The sequence below is a fragment of the Mustelus asterias genome, chromosome 28, assembly GCF_964213995.1.
Source record: "Mustelus asterias chromosome 28, sMusAst1.hap1.1, whole genome shotgun sequence".
NCBI classification, from domain to species: domain Eukaryota; kingdom Metazoa; phylum Chordata; class Chondrichthyes; order Carcharhiniformes; family Triakidae; genus Mustelus; species Mustelus asterias.
The window spans coordinates 19,003,108-19,021,890 of NC_135828.1; the positions used below are offsets into that span (position 1 = coordinate 19,003,108).

The window sequence follows — 18,783 nt, forward strand, 5'->3', positions numbered from 1 at the left end:
TAGGGTTTCTATGATTTGCATGTGATGTCTGTGTGCCACCCACCTGGTCAAGCAATTAACTGTGAGCTGTTAGTGCATCTTCTGCTCTTGACTCCAAAAGAGGGAAAGGAGTAGCGGTACCTCAAGAAACATTGACCACTCCCTGCAGAAGAGGCTGAATTTTGGGATTGAAGTTCGCTGCATGGTCAATTCTCAAATTCAGTAGGCTCTGACATGGCAAACCAATTGAAGAAATACCAATGACCGCATTCTGAACAACACTTGACTTGGAAGGAAAATTAGATTTATGTTTCTCTTCATTCTAGATGGTGATAAAACTTTCCCACTAATTGTGGGTGGCACGGTGGTCGAACCGTTTATTTATTAGTCACAAGCAGGCTTACATTAACACGGCAATGAAGTTACTGTGAAAATCTCCTAGTCGCCACACTCTGGCGCCTGTTCGGGCACACTGAGGGAGAATTTAGCATGGTCAATGCACCGAACCAGCACGTCTTTCAGACTGTGGGAGGAAACTGGAGCACCCGGAGGAAACCCATGTAGACATGGGGAGAATGTGCAGTCTCCGCATAGACAGTGACCCAAGCCAGGAATCGAACCCAGGTCCCTGGCGCTGTGAGGCAGCAGTGCTAACCACTGTGCCACCATTGCTGCCTCACAGCGCCAGGGACCCAGGTTGGGTCACTGTCTGTGTGGAGTTTGCACGTTCTCCCCGTGTCTGTGTGGGTTTCCTCCGGGTGCTCCAGTTTCCTCCCACAGTCCAAAAGATGTGTGGGTTAGGTGGATTGGCCATGCCAAATTGCCCCTTAGTGTCAGGGGGAGTAGCTTAGGGTAAATGCATGGGGTGATAGAGATAGACTCGATGGGTCAAGTGACCTCCTTCTGCACTGTCGGGATTCTATGAAACAGGACGTGGGATACAGAACTGGCAGAAGTGATGTTCAGTCCCTGAGGTCGCAGTGTGGTTGCGACCTCGTGGTCCTGAGATGCACTCTCTGCCCTCTAGAAAGGCAAGACTTACCTCGAGATGGCCAGTGCCGTGACTGCAGGCAACCTCTTCCTCTGCTTCCCCGACAGCGCGCTGTTTCTGCTTAGCTCTTGACAAAGGACAAGATGTCGTTCCCATCTGTAACCTGCGGTGGAGGAATATTAAAAGGCAGGGTTGTTATTACTTCAGGGAAATATGCTAGTCAAGTCGATGCTTTTTTAATGGCAAACAGGTAGTTCTCACAGTAAACATCCAGGTTAATCCCTGTCTGTCCAGTAATGGGAGGGAACATCCCATCTTAATTAAATTTTAATCGCAGTAAAGCTGCGCTCTAATCAGGAATCCAGATTTGAGCATTATTAAATGCCTTCTAACTTGCACAGTTAGGTCAGCGGTGAGTCATCCTTGGTCGTATGTGCCCGACATTTCTCTACTATCAATCGATAAACAAAAGCATTCAGTTCTACAGTACCAGTCAGAGCAGCGATTACCCGGTTATGAGTTCCAACTCCGCTCGCGAGTACCTGGTGATAATTGAGGCTGTAATTACCAACAACAATAGGAAAATTACTATTTAATTCCCAGCCACATACCAGTGCGCAAGTTATTCAAAACCGATTATTGGCCACTTATTTTCTGTTAGCGAAAGGGGAAAACAAGGTTTGCAGACCTGACAATGCAATGTGCGATTGTCAGCATTCGCAGAGTCGCGGTTTGTTCAATTTTAACCTACGGGTTTAGATTTTTAAAAATTTAATATCCCTCAAGGGCCACCTTTTTCACACACTCTCTCCTCTCCGGCATACATCACTTCTCAAAGCAACAGGGTGACTGGGAAAACTCCCCCCCCCCCGATGGTCCTGAGGAGCTCACCAACTGTCCGGCGCTCCCTCCTCCATTAAGAAGTGCTGGATCCCCACTGCTTGGGCTGAGTGAATGTCCAAGGTCGTGTGGGCGGCACAGTGGTTAGCACTGCTGCCTCGCAACGCCAGGGACCCGGGTTCGATTCCCGGCTTGGGTCACTGTCTGTGCGGAGTCTGCACGTTCTCCCCGTGGTCTGCGTGGGTTTCCTCCGGGTGCTCCGGTTTCCTCCCACAGTCCAAAGATGTGCGGGTTAGGTGGATTGGCTATGCTAAATTGCCCCTTGGTGTTGAAAGATGTACAGGTTAGCTGGATTAGGTAGCTTAGATGTGTGGGGTTACAGGGATAGGGCAGGGGAGAGGGCCTGGGTAACATACCCTGTCAGAGAGTCGGTGCAGACGCGATGGGCTGAATGGCCTCTTCTGCACTGTAGGGATTCTATGATTCAATGATGTAGAAACATTGTGGCGAGCACTGCTGCCTCACAGCGTCAGGGACCCGGGTTTAATTCCTGGTTTGCGTCACTTGTGTGTGTACTCTGCACGTTCTCCCCATGTCTGCGTGGGTTTCCTCCAGGTGCTCCGGCTTCCTCCCATACTCCAAAGATGTGTAGATTAGGCTGAGTGGCCATGCTAAATTGTCCCTTAGTGTCAGGAACGGGGTAAATACGTGGGATTGTGGGGATGGCGCCTGGGTGGGATTGTTGTCGGTGCATATTGGATGGGCTGAATGGCCTCCTTCTGCACTGTAGGGATTCTATGATTCTCGGAAACAGACCAGGCAATTAGAAGTTTTTATCAAACTCGTGTCAACTTCCACAATGGGTGTCATTTGATTCAGGAAGAAACAGGAATGTGAGGCAGTTGCGAGAGGTTTAAACACAACATTGTTGGGTTGTGTGCTGTGACCAGTATCCTTTAGGCGTCCAAGGTTTAGACATAAGGAAACTCAAAAGGGAGAAATGACTGTTAGCAGATGCTGGTAAACAAATGGAATTAAATCCGACCACACTCTTCTATCTGTTACATGAATGGAGATATTACATGTTGAAAACAAAATGGATTAATAGCTCAGTTAATGAATGTTTTACATATTAAGAACATGGAGAATATTGAGATGATAAAAGACCAAGATCCATCTCGTTTGTCTTCCACAGTTCTGGTAGTTGTATGGTACAATAATAGTGGAGCTATTGATGAATTCTGGTGGCACAGTGGGTTAGCACTGCTGCCTCACAGCACCAGGGACCCGGGTTTGATTCCCGACTTGGGTCACTGTCTGTGTGAGGTCTGCATGTTCTCCCCGTGTCTGCTCCGGATTCCTCCCACAGTCTGAAGGACGTGCTGGTTAGGGTGCATCGGCCGTGCTAAATTCTCCCTCAGTGTACCCGAACAGAGTGTAGGGGATGGTGCATCTGTAAATGCTGGTGAGAGGCGTAGCTGACATGCCAAATTTCCTCAGCCGTCTGAGAAAGTAAAGGCGTTGGTGGGCTTTCTTGACTATAGTGTTATTGCTGCATCTCCAACCAGAGGCAGACTCTGTCTCCAGATGCGGCTTCCAATAATCTGACAATAGACAATATGCCTTTTGCCAGTGAAGTTCTGTGCTATTTGTGTGATTCCCCAGACATGTTCCCATCCAGTCAGCTTCTTATTTATAATTGATGAGCTTTCCTTCAGTGCTCTTTCAATTGATCAACTAATGTTGTAACCCAAAATGAATATATAGATTTTTATGCTGTAATTCGCTATTTATTCTTAAAACACAATTAACTTCCCCCAGGCCGGTCGATGGGATCTTCCAAGGCACCTCAAACACCGGACTCAAATTTAACTTCAAACGCTTGGCTCAGTGTCAGTAAGCTTCAGTTTTCTTTATACTTTTCACTTCTCCTCTCTTAGGAAGGCACGGCCTGGTTGGTAGCATCAGCAGCCAGGTGGTGGGAGGAGAGTGAGGGAGTGAGTGAGGCTAGATCAGTGGTGGACAACCAGTGGCCTGGGGGGAGGACAGGGGGGGGCACACGCAGCCCATCTGGATCTGAGTGCGGCCCACATGTGTTAACCATTGCTCACGTACAGAGCTGCCAGATTCCGCTTGTTTCCACCCTTGTAGCTTTTTGTTTTCTAACCATTAAAGTAATTTGCACGTAAAGCAAGGGCAAGTGAAGAGAGGTGCGTACTATGGGTGGCACAGTGGTTAGCACTGCTGCCTCACAGTGCCAGGGACCTGGGTTCGATTCCCGGCTTGGGTCACTGTCTGTGTGGAGTTTGCACGTTCTCCCAGTGTCTGCGTGGGTTTCCTCCGGTTGCTCCGGTTTCCTCCCACAGTCCGAAAGATGTGCTGGTTAGGTGCCTTGGCCGTGGTAAATTGCCCCCTTAGTGGACCCAAACAGGCACCAGAGTGTAGGGGATGGTGCATCTGTAAATGTTGGTGAGAGTCGTAGCTGACATGTCAAATTTCCTTAGTCGTCTGAGAAAGTAAAGGTTTTGGTGGGCTTTCTTAACTGTAACATGAAGTGTAAAGCTGAAAAAGGGCCTTCCAAGCTGGTATGCCACGGGTGGCACAGTGGTTAGCGCTGTTGCCTCACAGCGCCAGACACTCAAGTTCAATTCCGATCTCGGGTGAGTCTCTGTGTGGAGTTGGCACATTCTCCCTGTGTCTGCGTGGGTTTCCTCCCACAGTCCAAAGATGTGCAGGTTTCGATGGATTGGCCGTGCTAAATTGCCCCTTGGTGCCCAAAGGTGCGTAAGTTGGATACATGTGCAGCGTTCGGGGATAGGGCAGGGGAGTGACCCTGGATAAGATGCTGTCTCGGAGAGTTGGTGCAGACTCAATGGGCCAAATGGCCTCCTTTTGCACTGTAGGGATTCGATGATGATTGCTCACAATATTGGCTGCGAGAGCCATGCACTCCTTTTGCTTCCAAAGTGCAAATATTGCTTTTGTTTTTACCATTTGAAGTTGATGATGGTTGTACTAATGGATAAGTGATGAAGCATTTTCTATAACTCATGAAGAGATACTCCCTGTGTATTAAATGTATTTAATCTTATTCACGGTTAGTGAATGAGCCCAATTTCAACCTTGCAGCTCACTGAGGTGAAGGAGGCCCACTCACTAGCCTGGGTTGCCCATCACTGGCCCGGGTTGCCCATCACTGGCCCAGGCTGTGAACGGCTGCAAACTATTTATTGTGGAGGGGGCATTGCACCTGAAGCTATTGCAATCCTCACCCAACATTCACAACCCAACAAGTGAAGAGATTCACCAGGATGCTGCCTGGGATGGGACATTTAAATTATGAAGAGAAGCTGGATAGGCTTGGGTTGTTTTCTCTGGAGCAGAGAAGACTGAGGGGGCGACCTGATTGAGGTGTTCAAGATTATGAGGGGCATGGACAGGGTGGATAGGGAGCAGCTGTTCCCCTTTGGTGAAGGGTCAGTCACCAGGGGACACAAGTTAAAAGTGAGGGGTGGGAGGTTTAGGGGGGATTTGAGGAAAAACGTTTTTACCCAGAGGGTGGTGGGGGTCTGGAATGCACTGCCTAGGAGGGTGGTGGAGGCGGGATGCCTCACATCCTTTAAAAAGTACCTGGATGAGCACTTGTCACGCCAGAACATTCAAGGCTATGGGCCAAGTGGGATTAGGTGGGCAGGTCAGGGCCTTCCATGCGTCGGTGCAGACTCGATGGGCTGAAGGGCCTCTTCTGCACTGTAGTATTCTGTGAAGTAGCAGGTTATGGCATGTTGTCCGGAGCGTGGGGGCCGGCACTCAGTCGTGGTCAGACGTGGTTTTCTTCTCTTTAACCTTAAAGACGTTGTAGTCGCTAACTATCTGACATCTTCTGATCCGAATCACACCACTTAGGAAGCACAAATTTACTTTCCTATTCTTTGTTCCCAATTACAACATGGGACACTGGAGTTGAATGAGCTTCCTGGAGATAGTCTGCAGGAATAGCGGTGGCCAAGGCTAAGATTCCCAGTTTCAATGACAGGTCCTTTATTCGTTCACCTGGGTGCTTGTTTCAATTGGTCTTTGGGTTATTCTCCGGACTCCTACATCCCTACACATCCTTGTCTGTCTGGGATGGTCAGGTCAGGTCAGGTCTGGAGGACTACAGGTTCCAGATAGGCCGCATTGCTCACTCTGACATGGAGATTTTCTTGTTTCCACTCAGTACTCTTTCTCACAGCCCAGTGAAAGGCAAAGTGAACCTCAGGGGCGAGACCCAAACTGGACACTTGCTTCTGGATGCCACAGCTACTATCACCCAGACTCCATCAAGCTGCACTGCAGCAACTCGCCCAGGCTTCTTCAACCGCGCCTACTAAAGCCACGATCTCTACCATCCAGAAGGACGAGGAGCAGCTGCATGAGAACATTACTATCTGCAAATTCCTCTCCAAGCCACGCACCATCCTGACTTGAAAATATATCACCGATCCTTCGCTGTCATTAGGTAAAACTCCTGAAACTCCTTCCCGAATAGCACTGTGGGTGTACCTACATGAGGACGGCCTAAACCGGGATGTTGGATTTATGTCACATTATCAGTAACCCCCCCAGCTTGCCTCCTGATCTTGCAGAATCTCACTAGCTGTTCTGTCTGGAGACAATACACATCTCTTTAACCTGTGTTTAATGTTCCCTCCACCCACATTGTCTGTACCTTTAAGACCTGGCTGGCTGTAGAGATTTGCATTCTAATTAGTATTCTGTAACTTGATGTTGTGTCTCTGTGCACTGTTGGAGAACAGATTTTCACTCCATCTGACGAAGGGGCAGCGCTCCGAAAGCTTATGGTATTTGCTACCAAATAAACCTGTTGGACTTTAACCTGGTGTTGTGAGACTTCTTACTGTGCTTACCCCAGTCCAACGCCGGCATCTCCACATCATGTGTACCTACACCACAGGGGCTGCAGCAGTTCAAGAAGGCAGCTCACCAGTACCTTCTCAAGGACGATTAGGGAGGTGTTGGACTAGTGGTATTATCAACAGACTATTAATCCAGAAACTCAGCTAATATTCAGGGATTCGAGTTCGAATCCCATCATGGCAGATGGTGGACCTGGCTTCAATTCCTGGCTTGGGTCATTGTCTGCGTGGAGTTCGCACATTCCCCCCGTGTCTGCGTGGGTTTCCTCCGGGTGCTCTGAAAGACGTGCTGGTTAGGGTGCATTGGCCGTGCTAAATTCTCTCTCAGTGTACCCAAAAAGGCGCTGGAGTTTGGCGACAAGGGGATTTTCACAGTAATTTCATTGTAGAGTTGATGCAAGCCTACTTGTGACACTAATAAATAAACTTTAATATTATTATAAGTTTCCAGATTTCCTTTGGGTTTTTTTTGAGACTTGTGATTTAGTTCTTTATTTGCTGCTTTCCTGTCTTGGTTTGAGTTCAATGACATTGTGTTGGCGTTACAGACAGCATTAAGCTGTTCAAGTAAGCAATTTTTAATATTCAGAACAGAGCAAAGGACATACGGTACGTGAGGGATTGAAGAGGTCTGTGCTGCTACTCAAACCACTGATTTATCGGTCAACTCTCCAGTCCCGTGTTAGTCAGACCAACATTCTATGGAGGACAAGCTACTTATATATTGTGCCTCTGTCCCTGGAATGAAGAGCTTGTCGTATGAGGAACAGTTGAGGACTCTGGATCTGTACTCATTGGAGTTTAAAAGGATGAGGGGGGATCTTATCGAAACTTACAGGATACTGCGAGGCCTGGATAGAGTAGACGTGGAGATGATGTTTCCACTAGTAGGAAAAACTAGAACCAGAGGGCACAACCTCAGGCTAAAGGAATGACCCTTTAAAACAGAGATGAGGAGGAATTTCTTCAGCCAGAGAATGGTGAATCTGTGGAACTCTTTGCCGCAGAAGATTGTGGAGGCCAGGTCATTGAGTGTCTTTAAGACAGAGATAGATAGGTTCTTGATTAATAAGGGGATCAGAGGTTATGGGGAAAAAGCAGGAGAATGGGGATGTGAAAAAAATCAGCCATGATTGAATGGCGGAGCAGACTCGATGGGCTGAGTGGCCTAATTCTGCTCCTATGTCTTATGGTAAAGATGATATATGCCACTTAAACATTACCATTCTGTTCTGAGGCTGGTCCTCCATCGTTCTTGGCGACTTGCGATCTTCTATACTCTGTCCTCCATAGCTGCAAATTAAAAATAAACCATCATTTTATAAACTCCTCCATAAGATGTGCAAAAGAAAACCTCCCAAAACAACCCTGCACTAGCTAACCACACAATGAAACCACAGTTGATTTGTGCTGTTATGTAGCAACTCCAATAAATAATTCAGGGAAATTTCCTTCGGCCAGTCGGGTGGTGAGAATGCAGAATGTGGAGTCATCGAGGCCAATAACATTAATGCATTCAGGGAGAAGGGCGTTTAAAGTTTATTATTTATTAGTGTCACAAGTAGGCTTGCATTAACACTGCAATGAAACTACTGTGAAAATCCACTACACTCTGGCACCTGTTCGGGTACACCGAGGGAGAATTTAACACGGCCAGTGCACCCTAACCAGCACATCTTTCTTTCAGACTGTGGGAGGAAACCGGAGCACCCGGAGGAAACCCACGCAGACATGGGGAAAATGTGCAAACTGTGCACAGTCAGTCACCCAAGCCGGGAACTGAACCCAGGTCCCTGATGCTGAGAAGCAGCAGTGCTAACCACTGTGCCGCCCTATAACTCCAAAAAGTAATTGAGGAAAATCTTCGTCAACCAGCAAGTCGTGAGAATGTGGAATGCGGGGAGGGCGGGGGCGGTGTCGAGGCAAGGCAACATTGATGCATTTATGGAGAAGCTAGGTTCATACACGAGGGAGAGAAGAAAACAACGATAAAGTTGGGTGGAAGGAGATTTGTGTGGAGTGTAAATGCCGGCAGTGATTAGGTGGGTCAAACAGTCATTTTGTGGGCACAGTCAGAGAAGTGTCTGGGGGAACAAGGCCTCTGAATGAAGCCAGGTCAAAAAGAAGCGAGGAGATAAGCTGAACCATGAAGTCAACACATTCTTTGGTTTTAAAAGTCTGAAGTTTGTAGAGGAACAGACAGGTGAGGTAAGGATTGTTTCCAGGTCCCCAGGGGTGAAGGCAATAAAATGGTGAAAATAGAAGGAACAGAAGAAAGAAATGTGTATCACAGCTTTCTCATTTTGCCCCTTCTACACCTGGGGCTGAAGGGATGTGCCTGTCAATTTAAACCTGTTCCACAGTGGCACAGTGATTAGCACTGCTGCCTCACAGCGCCAGGGACCCCAGTTCAATTCCAACCTTGGGTGACTGTCTGTGTGGAGTTTGCATGCTCTCCCTGTGTCTGCGTGGGTTTCCTCCCACACTCAAAAGATGTCTTGGTTAGGTGGATTGGCCATGCTAAATTGTCCCTTAGTGTCCAAAGATCATAGAATCCTACAGCGCAGAAGGAGGCCATTCAGCCCATTGAATCTGCACCAACCACAATCCCACCCAGGCCCTATCCCTATAACCCCATGCATTTACCCTAGCTATTCCCTCTGATACTAAGGGCAATTTAGCAATGGCTAATCCACCTAACCCGCATATCTTTGGACTGTGGGATGAAACCGGAGCACCCGGAGGAAACCCATGCAGACACAGGGAGAACGTGCAAACTCCACACAGACAGTGCCTCAAGCCGGAAATCGAACCCAGGTCCCTGGCGCTGTGAGGCAGCAGTGGCAACCACTGTGCCACCGTGCCAAGCAGGTTAGGTGGATTAGCCACACTAAATTGTTCCTTAGTGTCCCACGTGTATGCTAGGTGGGCTGGCCATGGTAAATGAGTGGGTTACGGAGATCGGGTGTGCCTGGCTAAGATACCCTTTCAGAGAGTCAGTGCAGACTCGATGGGTAAATGGCCTTGTTGTGCATTGTAGGGATTCTATTCTATGGAAGGTTCAGAGAAGTACGGAACCTTGGCATAAAGATTTGTCTCTTCGATGCATGGACATTGTAAAATACTAAAAATGTTAAATTGGAATAAAGCAATTGTACAGAGGTCTAATAAAACATGTGCTTCAGGTTGTTCCGTGTTCTCTGCATAAGCTAAAACAATTCCAAATATTGTTCATTAAAGGATTATAAAAAACAAAATCCATTCCCTATCTGTCAACTGCATGAGTAATATAACACATTTCTTATCATTTAACTTTTACATGTTTGGTGGGTAAATGCATTATGGGAAGATAGCTATGGGCTGTGCGGGGATCACATGATATCTGTTCAGTGCAAATAGGCCTTTTTCAGAAAGAGAGAATGTGCCGGGAATGAAGATAGAAGCTGCAGAGGAAGGTAACAAATACAGATGTCAGTAACTGCAAATCGTCGGATCACAGAATCCCTACAGTGCAGAAGGAGACCATTCGGCCCATCGAGCCTGCACTGACAACATTCTCACCCAGGCCCTATCCCTGTAACCTCACACATTGCCCGGCTAATCTCCCTGACGCTAAGGGGCAATTTAGCATGGCCAATCCACCTAAACTACACTTCTTTGGACGCAAAGGGGCAATTTAGCATGGCCAATCCACCTAACCTACACATCTTTGGACACGAAGGGGCAATTTAGCACGGCCAATCCACCTAACCTACATATCTTTGGACACGAAGGAGCAATTTAGCACGGCCAATCCACCTAACCTACACATCTTTGCACACTAAGGGGCAATTTAGCATGGCCAATCCACCTAACCTACACATCTTTGCACACTAAGGGGCAATTTAGCACAGCCAATCCCTCTAACCTGCACATCTTTGGACTGTGGGAGGAAACCGGAGGACCCAGAGGAATCCCACGCAGAGACGAGGAGAATGTGCAAACTCCACACAGTCACTCAAGGCTGGAATCAAACCTGGGTCCCTGGCACTGTGAGGCAGCAGTGCTAACCACTGTGCCAAAGGGTCTGCATCCCATAATGCTGATGGATGCTGGTTCTTATCCCCCTCCTCTTTCCCTTCCCCCTGAGCTGAATTGCTGACCTAACTCAGCACAGTGCCAGTAAAGAACCGAGCAAGTTACTCGGGTCTGTAGGAATCAGTACCACTCTAAAGGGCTGCATTAGTCCAGTGTTGAGCAGTGTGTGATGGGCACAGCTTGGTAATGTGGGAGTACCCCATGTCTGACCTTTACCCCATGTCTGACATTTACAATTCAGCATTCCTGACTTGCACTCCAAACACCTGAGAGTTTTTTCACAGCCGGGTTTTGCTATTGTGAGCAGAGCAATTATTAAATTAGACAGGTCGTTTTGAACAAAGGGGCAGCAACTGGGCATTGGCACTGAGAGGCTGTTGGTGGAAAATCCATCAACATCCTCAACCCTGACTGTCACCAAACTCGTCTTCCGAGTGTGAGAGAGGGTACGGGAGAGGGTGCGGGAGAGGGCGCGGGAGAGGGCGCGAGAGAGGGCGCGAGAGAGGGCGCGAGAGAGGGCGCGAGAGAGGGCGCGAGAGAGGGCGCGAGAGAGGGCGCGAGAGAGGGCGCGAGAGAGGGCGCGAGAGTGGGCGCGAGAGTGGGCGCGAGAGAGGGCGCGAGAGAGGGCGCGAGAGAGGGCGCGAGAGAGGGCGCGAGAGAGGGCGCGAGAGTGGACGCGAGAGTGGGCGCGAGAGAGGGCGCGAGAGAGGGCGCGAGAGTGGGCGCGAGAGTGGGCGCGAGAGTGGGCGCGAGAGTGGGCGCGAGAGTGGGCGCGAGAGTGGGCGCGAGAGTGGGCGCGAGAGTGGGCGCGAGAGTGGGCGCGAGAGTGGGCGCGAGAGTGGGCGCGAGAGTGGGCGCGAGAGTGGGCGCGAGAGTGGGCGCGAGAGTGGGCGCGAGAGTGGGTGCGAGAGTGGGTGCGAGAGTGACAGGGCGCCAGGGCACCAGAGTGCCAGGGCACCAGAGTGCGCATGAGAGAGTGCCAGAGTGAGGGTGAACGTGAGTGTGTGTTGATATAAAGTGGGGAGAGTTTCCTTGCTTCTCTGTGATCTTTCAACGGCTGAATTTCCAGTCAGTCATTCAGAGAAGGAAGCAGCGACCCAGATATAGAAACCCAGCACACATCAGGACAGGCGGGAAGCTATGGCTTTTACCAAAGGCTAGCACAGGCGGAACATAGGAATTAGGGGCAGGAGGCGGCAAATTCAGCCCTTCGAGCCAGCTCCGCAATTCAATCAGATCATGGCTGATCTCTCCCTGGTCTCCAATCCACCTCCCTGCCTGTCCTATCTTCTTAATGCTGTTTTTTTTATTAGAAATATATTTATCTCCTTCTTGAAACCATTCAATGATTCAGACTCCCCCGCGCTATGGGGCAGCGAGTTCCACAAATTCACCACCCTCTGCGAGAAGTAGTTCCTCCTCATCTCAGTTTTAAATCTACCGCCTCTCAACCTATACCTGTCACCTCTTGTTCGAGATTGCCCCACAAGAGGAAACGCTTTGTCTACACTTACTTTATCAATCCCTTTTAGAATTTTATATACCTCCATCAGATCCTCTCTTGTCAGGAAATTGTGAGAAAATCAGTGCTCTGGACTCTGGCTCGTTTGACCACTATCACAATGTGATGTGGACCGAGAAGGTGGCAGTGCTTTACCTGCTGTTGGTGACACTTACTCGTACAACACCGTCACTGCATCCCGTCACGACGACATTGCGCGGGTTCCACTCGTGCACCTCGGTGAAGCAGCAGCACAGAATTTCCTCCGTCAGTCCCGGCGACGTGTTGATGCTCGCAATCGGCTGCCCGTTAATTGTCCACAGGTGCAGGTACTTCCCCGCGCAGGAGGCAATGTCACCCTGCAGGATCAGAACAGAGATTGGTGAGCTGACCTGTATGCCTGGCGGGCTGACTCTGTGCCCAGCGGGTGAGCTGACCTGTACCCCCAGCGGGTGAGCTGACCTGTACCCCCAGCGGGTGAGCTGACCTGTACCCCCAGCGGGCGAGCTGACCTGTACCCCCAGCGGGCGAGCTGACCTGTACCCCCAGCGGGTGAGCTGACCTGTACCCCCAGCGGGTGAGCTGACCTGTACCCCCAGCGGGCGAGCTGACCTGTACCCCCAGCGGGCGAGCTGACCTGTACCCCCAGCGGGCGAGCTGACCTGTACCCCCAGCGGGCGAGCTGACCTGTACATGCAGCTGTGTTCCAGGGTGCAGGAACATTTTGGATTTCGAATTCCCTTGCCCTATTATCCTGATAGTGCGAATTTTGCTGCAGACTAGCCCCATATGCACTGGCAGTCCTCCTCAGTTTCCCTCCAATTAATACTTTGGCCAAATGCTTGCTCTTTGAGCATGAGCCCTAATCGGTGATGGCTGTCCAACCATGGGGCATGATCTAGTCCCTAACTGGCATCCAGTTTCCAACAAGAGGAAGTTAAGGACAGATTTGGTAGAGGTGTCCAACAGTTTTGAGAGACTTTAATAGAGTAAATAAGGAGTGACTTTTAGGCAGTGAGTTGTGATTGGGACAGCCTAAAAGTGTGGCAGATCCAATGGTAGTTTTCAAAAGGGAATTGGATAAATATTTGGAAAGCAAATATTTATAGGAAGATGGGGAAAGAGTGGGTTGGGGGCGAGGGTAAGTGAAATTATTGGGTAGCTCTTTGTAAGACTCTAAGGGGGCAAATGTTACCGATCTCGCTGGCCGCGATACCTCGGAAATCAGGTGCAACACACATTTATATCCACCCAAAATTACTTATTGGCATCAATGTTGATTGAAATTAGATGCAGTGTAATAAGTAACATTGCACTTAATCCCATCAGTATCTCTCCAACAGGATAATTTAACATTGTTCCTGCTGGATGATCCTCCAAAATTATGGAGGCTGTTTTATTCATTCATGGGACATGGGCATCGCTGGCTGGCCAGCATTCATTGCCCATCCTTAGTTGCCTGAGGGACGTTGAGAGTCACCACACTATGGCTCTGGAGTCATATGTAGGCCAGACCAGGTGAGGACGGCAGATTTCCTTCCCTAAAGGACATTAGAGAACTGGATGGGTTTTTTTCGACAATCGACAATGGTTTCATGGTCATCAGTAGATTCTTAATTCCAGACATTTTTTGATTGAATTCAAATTCCACCATCTGCCGTGGCGGAATTCGAACCCGGGTTCCCAGAACATGAGCTGCGTTTCTGAATTAATAGTCTAGCGATAATACCACGAAGCCAACGCCTTCCCCAAACTAAATGGCTTACCCCTGCTCCTATTTTTTCTGTTTCTATGGGTGTCAAACAAAAGGTTCTTCAAGGCAATATTCCACAAATAAAAAATAATTGAATCGTGGCAGTTTTATCAACTGGATAAACTCTTTCCACTCTTTCCCCCTATTTTATCCGCCCCTTTCTTTACCTTTTCTTCTCCTTTTCTTCCACTTTTTCCCAATTCTACCTCTCTCCCACCCATCCCGTCCCTCCCCCCATATCTTCATCTGTCACAGCTTATCCTCTGACTTCAGCTTCTCTGCCGTTTGGCCATTCACACCTTCTGTTCTCTCTATGGGCTGCCATTAGCAGCCTTTCCCCTGGTTCTGGTGGCTATGACTCATCTTTCATTCCCTTTCCCCTACAGTGTAAATATCTCCCACTTCCTGTGCTTTTTAGCTTTGACAAAGGGCCGTCTGGACTCGAAACGTCAGCTCTTTTCTCCCCTTACAGATGCTGCCAGACCTGCTGAGATTTTCCAGCATTTTCTCATTTAGCTTTTATGTTTCCTATCATAGGTAAGAATTAAAAAAAACATCTTTATGTACTGGATGATTGGACTGTTGAATTCCACCACAATTCTCAGGTGAAGTCCCCTGAGAACGAGGAATATTAATGCGATGGGCAGCAACGTGGCCAATCTGCTTACGTTTGGAGTAACACATTCCCATCTACCCCCAATAACCTTCTCTTATCTAACATTTAACCACAGTGTTAAAGATACTGGGCAAAAACTTGGTCGAGCAGGCTCAAGAACATCTTAAATGAGAAAGGAGAGAGGTACATGAGAGCCTTGCACCTTGGTGACTGCGGGGATGGTCATCAGTGATGGAACAGTTGAAATTAGGGATGCTCTTGAGGCCGGATATTTACTTTCGGGGGGGGGGACGGGGGGGGGGGGGACGGGTGCAAGGTGGGGTGGGTTGGTGAGAGATCCTATGTACAAGTAGCCCTGTTTATATCAGTCTATGCAAAGACCTCATTTTAAGATATTTCTGTCTGTACAACTAACTCCGCTAAGCTTAAAAAAATCGACTGCTGATTCGACTACATATTAAAACTCAGAAGGGTAAAGGTTAGCTGAAAGTTGACTGCATTCTTGAAGGGTACACTACTCAGGCAAACAACAGCAGCTGCAAGAGCTGTTCTTGCAGACAGAGACAGCATGTGAAAAACGCTTCCAAAAACGAGATAAGGATTGAAATATATTTTCATTTGAGTACGTGTTTAGTTCAGTTCTCAGATTTTGCTCATCTCAGTACATGTTTGTGGACTGGGCCTGGCTGTGAAGCCAGTCTCCAAGTTTGCTCTCTTTGCGCTTCTGTCGTGTTAATTGTTTTTTTAAGTTCTGTTCAATAAAAGAAAACCATTTTAAACCTCAGTTTAAAGTGCTGCCCCCTCGTCTGTTCGAACAAATGAATGGACCCTACAGTTGGCTTGTGTGTATGCAGAGGCAGCAAAAGTTAATCCTTCGCGTACGATAAACTAAAGCTTGCGACATGTCAATGAAGAGAAGGACAATTCGAAGCGCAAAAGAAACAGCCGCTTTCTAAATGTAAAGTCATCACCAATAAATCCAATCCGGAATTTGGGAGGAACTGGTTTATTCCGTCAGAGGTTGAAGCGAGTGGCATGGATGCAATAGAGGGGAGTAGAGATAAACGCGCCAGGGAGAAAGGAATAGGAGGAGGAATGGAATAAATAGGATGAAATGAAGGCGGAGGCTCATCTGGAGCCGGGACCCGGGTTCGATTCCCAGCTTGGGGGGTCACTGTCTGCGTGGAGTTTGCATGTTCCCCCCGTGTCTGCGTGGGTTTCCTCCCACAGATCGAAAGACGTGCTGGTTAGGTGGATTGGCCGTGTTAAATTGCCCCTTAGCGCCAGGGGGACTAGCGAGGGGAAATGCATGGGGTTGTGGGGGTGAGGCCTGGGTGGGATTGTGGTCGGTGCAGACCTTCTGCACTGTAGGGATTCTATGATTCTATTAAAACTGATATGGGCCAGGCGAGCTGAATGGTCTCTTCCTGTGCTATAGACTCTTGTGTAATTACTTGCAATCAGTGGCTTGTAATAAGCAAGTCAGGCACCAGGATTTTGGTTTAGGACGTTCCAAAGTGCTTACTGCAGAGTCTCAAAACTGGATCCAAAACCAATTTAACGTCTTGATGGCACAGCAAGTGAGGAGATGCCAACCCCCAATCAATTGGAAGCCAATGCCAGTCTCCCTCGCTTTTGTAGCAGTGGTGCTTTTGATAGAAGCCAAAAATTGTGTTGGAATGACAAAGTGCTGTCACCTAAGCCACCTCGCTCTGGGTTTCCTCCATGTATTTTGAAGAATGTTCTGTTTCGATGTGAAACTTGCTTGCTTGCAAACTATCAACTACTGGCACTAACTAGGTCTCCAGCGTCATTGGGCACCAGATTAACTTTTGGTCTTCGCTTCAATCCTCTCAAACAACCAATTTAGGAGTGGGAAAGATAAGCCCAAAATATGAAATAAATCGCTGTGTCTGCGAAATAACCAGGAGATGGAATAATTACCCACAACACCGGCTAAAATTACAATGACATCACTATAATGAAGGACAGATGTCTGATTATCGTGCTCCCAATTCTAATTTTCAAGCTACATGGCTTCCATGTCATAAATGAAGGCAGAAAATCCTGGCAGTACTCAGCAGGTCTGCTAACATTTCAGGGCTGTGGCCTTCCGTCTACACTTCCCGCTGTCTCGAGAAAGCAGCCAGCATAATCAAGGACCGCACGCACCCCAGACATTCTCTCTTCCACCTTCTTCCGTCGGGAAAGAGATACAAAAAAGTCACGTACCAACTGACTTAAGAACAGCTTCTTCCCTGCTGCCATCAGACTTTTGAATGGACCTACCTCACACTAAGTTGATCTTTCTCTACACCCCAGCTATGACCGTAACACTACAATTCTGTACCCTCTCCTTTCCTTCTCCCCTATGTACTCTATGAACGATATGTTATGTCTGTGTAGAATCAAAGATTTATGTCACATTATCAGTAACCACCACAGCTTGCCTCCTGGACTTGCAGGCTGTCCTGTCTGGAGACAATACACATCTCTTTAACCTGTGCTTAATGCTCCCTCCACCCACATTGTCTGTATCTTTAAGATCTGGTTGGGTGTAGGGAGTCGCATTCTAATCAGTATTCTGTAACTTGATTTTGTGTCTCTGTGCCCTGTTTGAGAGCAGATATCCACTCTATCTGACGAAGGAGCAGCGCTCCGAAAGCTAATGGTATTTGCTACCAAATAAACCTGCTGGACTTTAACCTGGTGTTGTTAAAACTCTTACTTGAATCAAAGAATCCAGACAGTGCAGAAGGAGGCCACTTTCGAGTGTGCACCGACCACAATCCCACCCAGGCCCCTATCCCCGTAACCCCACATATTTACCCTGCTAACCCCCTGACACTAGGGTCGATTTAGTGTGGCCAATGTACCTAATTCACACACCTTTGGACTGTGGAAGGAAACTGGAGCACCCAAAGGAAACCCACGCAGACACGGGGAGAATGTGCAAACTCCACGCAGACAGTCACCCGAATCCAGAATTGAACCCAGGTCCCTGGTGCTAACCACTGCCTAAATAGCGCGCACCGAGCCACCCAATAGCATGCACTATATTGTCACTGTACCCCAATACACGTGACAATAATAAATCAAGTCAAATTCCACCAGCTCCCATGCCAGCTCCGGCTGAGTGGATCCATTCCCTGAGACAGAGGATTGTGGGATCAAGTTCCACTCTAGAAATTTTGGGCGGAAAATCTAGGCTGCCACTCAGTGAGATGTTGGAAGAGCCATCCTTCAGATGAAAGATTGAATCAAAGTACCGTATGCTTGCTCTTGTGGACGTGAAAGATCCATAGCCTGTGTTTTGAAAAAATGCAGGGCTGTTTGGCCAACATTCATCCCTCAGTGAACATCACAAAAACATTATCGTGACCGTGTCGCCAGTTGTGGCACCTTGCTATGCACAAAACGCCTGGTGTGTGTGGTGACTGTCCCTTTAAGGATTAACCTGCAGCGTAAGGGTCACATGGAATCAATTGGGGTGCAGGGTGAAAGATCACCCTGGTGGGCGGGGGCTGAGAATCATCTGATTGCAGCTACAAGGTTGCAAGCCTCTGTATAGTGTTAACCTGCAAATAAACATCTTTATTTAGGGGGCAGCATGGTGGCACGGTGGTTAGCACTGTTGCCTCACAGCGCCAGGGACCCGGGTTCGATTCCCGTCTTGGGTCACCGTCCGTGCCGAGTCCGCACGTTCTCCCCGTGTCTGCGTGGGTTTCCTCCAGGTGCTCCGGTTTCCTCCCACCATCCAAAGATGTGCAGGTTTGGGAGATTGGCCATGCTAAATTGCCCCTTGGTGTCGCAAGACGTGTAGGTTAGAGGGATGAGTGGAGTAAATATGTGGGGCTATAGGGATAGGGCCTGAGTGGAATGCTCTGTCAGAGAATCAGTGCAGACTCTGGGCTGAATGGCCTCCTTCTGCACTGTAGGGATTCTATGATTCGCATTTTCCCTGTAATGAGCATCATTACAATGTGTCTCCTACATTGCAATGAGTACATACTGCACACTACAATATAGGGCAGTACAATGGAAGATTTTCCTTTACTCTTTCTCTCTTGACCATGATTTCTTCCCCTCTCTATAGATTTTCTTCCT

At 48.5% G+C, this 18,783-nt stretch overlaps 1 protein-coding gene across 1 annotated transcript in view; it reads right to left on the reverse strand.

The window, feature by feature from the left end:
* Window positions 1-18,783, reverse strand: part of wdfy4 (WDFY family member 4) — a 245,621-nt gene that overhangs the window by 4,077 nt on the left and 222,761 nt on the right. The window contains exons 46-48 of the mRNA XM_078199280.1: window positions 12,484-12,666; window positions 7,953-8,022; window positions 1,022-1,133 (exon numbers count right to left, since the gene is read on the reverse strand). Of these exons, the coding sequence (XP_078055406.1) occupies window positions 1,022-1,133; window positions 7,953-8,022; window positions 12,484-12,666 (365 nt within the window). The remainder of the gene's footprint in view (window positions 1-1,021; window positions 1,134-7,952; window positions 8,023-12,483; window positions 12,667-18,783) is intronic.